This window comes from Cupressus sempervirens, chromosome 11 (genome assembly GCF_028749045.1).
Source record: "Cupressus sempervirens isolate cs-2001-9-10 chromosome 11, ASM2874904v1, whole genome shotgun sequence".
In the NCBI taxonomy this organism is placed as follows: Eukaryota; Viridiplantae; Streptophyta; class Pinopsida; order Cupressales; family Cupressaceae; genus Cupressus; species Cupressus sempervirens.
The window spans coordinates 90660893-90668009 of record NC_143128.1 but is presented as its reverse complement, the minus strand read 5'-3'; the positions used below and the strand labels follow the sequence as shown (position 1 = coordinate 90668009).

The 7117-nt window shown below is 33.4% G+C and overlaps 1 protein-coding gene and 1 pseudogene across 1 annotated transcript; both read left to right on the top strand.

The window, feature by feature from the left end:
- The first annotated feature begins 775 nt into the window (after positions 1 to 775).
- LOC149528373 (serine/threonine-protein kinase PEPKR2-like) lies at positions 776 to 2463 on the top strand. The gene is made up of 3 exons (XM_089810720.1): positions 776 to 1499; positions 1716 to 2012; positions 2102 to 2463. The coding sequence occupies exons 1-3, from the start codon at positions 776 to 778 to the stop codon at positions 2461 to 2463; spliced, it is 1383 nt and encodes a 460-aa protein (XP_089666846.1).
- A 1263-nt stretch (positions 2464 to 3726) lies between these two features.
- LOC149528372 (serine/threonine-protein kinase PEPKR2 pseudogene) lies at positions 3727 to 4970 on the top strand (annotated as a pseudogene).
- The last annotated feature ends 2147 nt before the right edge of the window (positions 4971 to 7117 follow it).

Genomic DNA, 7117 nt, shown 5'->3' with positions numbered 1-7117 from the left:
TTATTTTTCAAATGAAATATTCATTAAGTGCTGTTTGTAAACACCATTATTGAAGGGCGCGGGCAGCCAACGCCAATGAGCTGAGGACGTGGCAGTTGAATTAGGCGTTGTAATTGCATCATAAAACATCAACGTGTTTTAAAAAGGCATCATATTAAACGGCTTGACAAGTAAACATCCATTTTGAAGCTTTCTTTCTCCCGCCTCTAGAAATTCTTCCAAAAGTAACGAATCTTTCCAAAAGGAACAGAAGTTCAACAAAACTTTCCCCGTAACAGAAGTTCAACAATTGCATGCGAATTCTCTTGAGTTTTCACTGCGCTAATAATTGAGGGATTGCGAAACGATTGTTAGCTTCATTTGGTATTGTAATTGCAGAGAATTTTGAAATACAAGAGAAAGCGAGGGTTGAAGTGTTTTGTTTTCTCTCCTAATTATCTCCATAGCAGATTGAAGCTGAAACACAGGTTAATCGCTTTCTTTCGTTTAATTAGATATTTATTTTGGTTTATGCGCTTTTTAAATAGTATTTTCCTTGATCTTTCGTATGAAAGCAAGAAATTCGGGGATTTGAGTTTTGGTTTTGAACCGTTTCTCAAGAATTCTTAGTCTGTTTAGATCAAGAAAGACGCTGTCCTGCGCGGATTTGAAGGGGATGTTTTTGAGCGGATTGAAGCATGCCAAATGATATCCATACTAGCTTCGAATTAATACTCTATACAAGATTGAAACTCATCATTCTTTGTGACTTTCTGACAGGAATTGTAAGGTAAGCATGACTCCTGTAAAGAAGAGGAGGATGAACAACACAGATCTACATAGGATTGAATCACAGCAGGTGATCTGCTCATGTGATGATGGTGCATCAACCTCATCCTCCGCCTCTCCATCTTCACTAGAACAATTGAGCTTTTCTCACAATCATCCAGCACCAGTTGCAACTCTTTATACTCCAAGAAGGGGGATCTGCTTGACTGATACAACTCCAAGAGGCATTAAGAGAAAATGTGGTTGCATAGAGGAAACCACACAAATCATTAGAGACCGCAAAATAGAATCTGACTATATCATGGGCCCAATTTTGGGCAGAGGGAAATACGGAGTGGTAACCTTGTGCAAGAACAGGGTCACAGGAGAAGACGTGGCATGTAAGACTCTGCCCAAAAGTTGTGCACAAAATGCACACAAGGAAGTGGAAATCATGCAACACTTATCTGGACACCCTAACATTGTAACACTCCATTCAGTGTACGAAGATGAAAATTGTTTGCATCTTGTAATGGAGATTTGCTCTGGGGGGCGATTGGTTGATTGCATGAAAAAAAGACATTTTTCGGAGAGGGAAGCTGCAGAGCTAATCAAACAGTTGGTTAGCATCATTCAGCATTGTCATGAGATGGGAGTTATTCACAGGGATATAAAACCTGAGAATATTCTTTTCACCGATGATGGACAGTTGAAGCTAGCTGATTTTGGCCTATCTCTACATGTTTCAAATGGTATGGGATTCAAAATTTCATAAATTCCAGCTCTTTTTGTTTCAATTTCATAAATTCCAGGTCTTATCTTTTCATGAAATCCGAACTCTTTTAAATAATCATGTGTTTCCACAATTCATTGTAGTAATTTTTTTTCTTCTTCTAGATTCATATTGTGTGTTCATTGAAATAAGTTAATTAGCAAGATTATTGACATCTTGTTTATTTTGAAAACAGGGCAAAGTTTATCAGGATTGGTGGGCAGTCCAGCGTATGTTGCCCCTGAAGTTTTAGCGGGGAAATATACTGAAAAGGTGGATGTATGGGCTGCTGGAGTCCTCCTCCATGGACTCTTAATTGGTAGCTTACCATTTTCTGGGGCTTCTATAGAGGCAATTTTTGAGGAAATAAAAAATGTGTGGTTGGATTTCCACACTGAAAAGTGGAAGTCCATTTCTAAACCAGCCAAGGATTTGCTGTCAAGGATGCTGTCAAGGGATGTTGACAAGAGACTCTCTCCAGATGAAGTTTTGAGTATGTTTATTTATATAGGTTCACAGTTTATACTATAAATTTGAACAATTTGTTGTACAGTTTTCTTATACAATTGTCTCCTTTTACAGACCATCCATGGATTTTGTATTATACAAAATCTGATATGGAGCTCTTTATGGATTCAAAGTTGATGTCTCCATACAAGGCAGAGAGAAAGCTTGAGACAGATAATTCAAGCCCAGAAAAGAATTGCATATGTAGGAATCTACAGTCTTCACTTGTTGATGCAGTTGATCATGCTCTGTTATCAGTTTCAGAGAGAGATTTTGAAATGCAAGAAACAAATGTAGATCTTGTAGATGTTCTGTGTGCTGCAATTTCACAAATAAGAATATCTAAACATACAAAGAGCAGATTCAATGTGACTGCCTATCCTTACTTTGGGCAGAACCCTATACATTCAACATTGCCCCTGTGTACAGCATGCTAATCATTGTGCTAAGAAATCTGGTTTGTTGAAGCATTGTGTTACGTTTACTTTTGTGTTATGTTCTTCCATTACTTTTGTAGCATGTATTAAAACTAGTTTACCCATGATGGTAAACAAGTTTGTCCTAGAATGCTAACTTTAACTTTAGGAAATGATGAGGTATATGGTAGATTGAAGGAAAATAATTAATTATACTGATATTCTTTGAGGTTAATTCTACAGCTGATTTTTCAAAGTGGAGACAGTTTGGTCACACTTTCAATGAATTTGATGATTGGAAAATTCATATTTTGTGGCGATACTGAGTGGAGGAGAATTAAGCTTGTCATGATTGAGATATTGTCTCCTTTCATTTTATTGGGATATAATTGGATTAACAGATAAATACCATATTGTTCTACAACATACTAGTGTTAAGAGATAATAACAAATTGTACTATATTGTAAAAAAAGTATAACAAGGTAATATCAAATTATGTTATTATTAAATTTTGAGGATAAGGCTGCTATGAAAAATAAAAGTAAAAGGTGTATAAAAAAATAAAGAGAACAAGATTGCTGTTAATCAGAAATTTCAATTTCTTTTTATTATTGTTCACTATAATTTTTAATGCTTATTTAAACATTTATTAATATGATGTTCTATATATTTCTATATAAAGTCTTATCCTAAAGCATTCTTTGAAAATAATCTAGTTCCATCACTTGTTAAAAGTAGTTTAAAAAGGATGTTTTTCTTCCATATTTCTCCATAAAATTTTATCTCAAAGTATTCTTTCTTTGAGATTGAGCCAAAAAAATTCTCAAAAAATATTAAATATCAAAATTAATTTAATTTAAAAAGTATTCTAATCTAATGAATGAGAGACTTCTACAATGGAAGCATTCATGGTTGTAAAAATTTTGACAATTTTAAAAAAATTGACGTTCATTTAAGAGTCAAATAGTTAATAATTCTTTTTAAATCTATTCACCACAAAAAACTGATAATAATGCACAAATATTAAAGAGTCATTTTCTGCAAACAATAACTACCGCATTTTGCGATTTTCATTAATATTTCAATTTTCATTAATATTTAATGAGAGTAGAGAAGGAGAGTGAATGTTGTACTAGATTAAGTTTATTCATGGCCACTACCACTGAAAAATGATAAGTGAAGAGTATTATTCAACTCTACAACAAATTTCATTTTAGTAGTTGGGTGAATATTTCATTTCCTCATCTACCACTCTCTTTGATGGAGATCATTTGTCTACAGCTATGACAGGTAGACTCTTCCTTGTCTCATTGATGGGAAGCTCTGGCACATTAGAGGGGAGACCAAAGTATTTGATCAAAGCATTAACTTTGCAGGTTTGGATGAGTGAAATTTGTATGAATTTATGTGAGCTTTACAACCTATGGTTTCTCTGTGATGTTTTAGGCTGATCCATTTTCTTTCGCAGATCTTGTAACAAAAATGACTAAGATCCTTGGTTCAAGCATCACCTAAAAGTTCCAATTGTTTCAAATGGTATGGGATTCAAAATTTCATAAATTCCAACTCTTTTTGTTTCAATTTCATAAATTCCAGGTCTTATCTTTTCATGAAATCCGAACTCTTTGAAATAATAATGTGTTTCCACAATTCATTGTAGTAATTTTTCTTCTTCTTCTGGATTCAGATTGTGTGTTTATTGAAATAAGTTAATTAGCAAGATTATTGACATCTTCTTTATTTTGAAAACAGGGCAAAGTTTATCAGGATTGGTGGGCAGTCTAGCGTATGTTGCCCCTGAAGTTTTAGTGGGGAAATATACTGAAAAAGTGGATGTATGGGCTGCTGGAGTCCTCCTCCATGGACTCTTAATTGGTAGCTTACCATTTTCTGGGGCTTCTATAGAGGAAATTTTTGAGGAAATAAAAAATGTGTGGTTGGATTTCCACACTGAAAAGTGGAAGTCCATTTCTAAACCGGCCAAGGATTTGCTGTCAAGGATGCTGTCAAGGGATGTTGACAAGAGACTCTCTCCGGATGAAGTTTTGAGTATGTTTATTTATATAGGTTCACAATTTATGTTTATTTATATAGGTTCACAATTTATACTATAAATTTGAACAATTTGTTGTACAGTTTTCCTATACAATTGTCTCCTTTTACAGACCATTCGTGGATTTTGTATTATACAAAATCTGATATGGAGCTCTTTATGGATTCAAAGTTGATGTCTCCATACAAGGCAGAGAGAAAGCTTGAGACAGATAATTCAAGCCTAGAAAAGAATTGCATATGCAGGAATCTACAATCTTCACTTGTTGATGCAGTTGATCATGCTTTGTTATCACTTTCAGAGAGAGATTTTGAAATGCAAGAAACAAATGTAGATCTTGTAGATGTTCTGTGTGCTGCAATTTCACAAATAAGAATATCTAAACATACAAAGAGCGGATTCAATGTGACTGCCTATCCTTACTTTGGGCAGAACCCTATACATTCAACATTGCCCCTTTGTACAGCATGCTAATCATTGTGCTGATAAATCTGGTTTGTTGAAGCATTGTGTTACGTTTACTTTTGTGTTATGTTCTTCCATTAATTCTGTAGCATGTATCAAAACTAGTTTACCCATGATGGTAAACAAGTTTGTCCTAGAATGCTAACTTTAACTTTAGGAAATGATGAGGTATATGGCAGATTGAAGGAAAATAATTAATTATACTGATATTCTTTGAGGTTAATTCTACAGCTGATTTTTCGAAGTGGAGATAGTTTGGTCACACTTTCAATGAATTTGATGACTGGAAAATTCATATTTTGTGGCGATACTAAGTGGAGGAGAATTAAGCTTGTCATGATTGAGATATTGTCTCCTTTCATTTTATTGGGATATAATTGGATTAACAGATAAATACCATATTGTTCTGCAGCATACTAGTGTTAAGAGATAATTACAAATTGTACTATATTGTTAAAATAGTATAACAAGGTAATATCAAATTATGTTATTATTAAATTTTGAGGATAAGGCTGCTATGGAAAATAAAAGTAAAAGGTGTATAAAAAAATAAAAAGAACAAGATTGTTGTTAATCAAAAATGTCAATTTCTTTTTATTATTGTTCACTATAATTTTTAATGCTTATTTAAACATTTATGAATATGATGTTCTATATATTTCTATATAAAGCCTTATCCTAAAGCATTCTTTGAAAATAATCTAGTTCCATCACTTGTTAAAAGTAGTTTAAAAAGGATGTTTTTCTTCCATATTTCTCCATAAAATTTTATCTCAAAGTATTCTTTCTTTGAGATTGAGCCAAAAAAATTCTCAAAAAATATTAAATATCAAAATTAATTTAATTTAAAAAGTATTCTAATCTAATGAATGAGAGACTTCTACAATGGTAGAATTCATCGTTGTAAACATTTTGACAATTTTAAAAAAATTGACATTCATTTAAGAGTCAAATAGTTAATAATTCTTTTTAAATCTATTTACCACAAAAAACTGATAAAAATGCACAAATATTAAATAGTCATTTTCTGCAAACAATAACCGCCGTGCTTTGCGATTTTCATTAATATTTCAATTTTCATTAATATTTAATGAGAGTAGAGAAGGAGAGTGAATGTTGTACTAGATTAAGTTTATTCATGGCCACTACCTCTGAGAAATGATAAGTGAAGAGTATTATTCAGCTCTACAACAAATTTCATTTTAGTAGTTGGGCAAATATTTCATTTCCTCATCTACCACTCTCTTTGATGGAGATCATTTGTCTATAGCTATGGCAGGTAGACTCTTCCTTGTCTCGTTGATGGGAAGCTCTGGCACATCAGAGGGGAGACCAAAGTATTTGATCAAAGCATTAACTTTGCAGGTTTGGATGAGTGAAATTTGTATGAATTTATGTGAGCTTTACAACCTATGGTTTCTCTGTGATGTTTTAGGCTGATCCATTTTCTTTTGTAGATCTTGTAACAAAAATGACTGAGATCCTTGGTTCAAGCATCACCTAAAAGTTCCAATTGTTGACCAAGGATTCTAACACCCTAGTTTTGATCAAATCCAACAAGGATCTAGAAAACTTGTTGGAGGAATATAAGAGGACGGAGGTGAAAGTTTGTGCAAGTTTCTTTTTTGTTTAAACCTGAATGCCTCCATTTGTGGAACAAGAGGAGAGGATTGGATCGAAGGCCATGGCTTCAACTCATATGACATGGCTTTCACAAAACTATTGCATCTCCCTGCAAGCTCCACGTTTGTATTATAATAGTCTAGTGAGGTATGCATTTTGCTACCCAACTCTGGCTGCTATGTCCAGTTCACTATAACTCTCCTACACTCATCACACCAATCATTTGTTAAATGTCAATCACCTGATTTATGGTGGTTTCAATTATCATTATTCTTCCCCTGTTGCTACTCCTCATTTGGCTTCCATGTCCTTGAAAAGCCAAAAATAGCTCCATTACACAAAAATAAAATCTTGTGTTAGAAGAATTTTTTTGCATAATAGACTTTAGAAATCTCTCTGCTTATCTTTCTAAGATTGACTTTGTCATGCCCAAATTTCGAGGGGAAAAACACACACCAATTTATTTTTTAATAATAATAAAGTTCACTAAGGTTTAAGAGTTGAATTGCAACAACAGATTTAATACATTCATC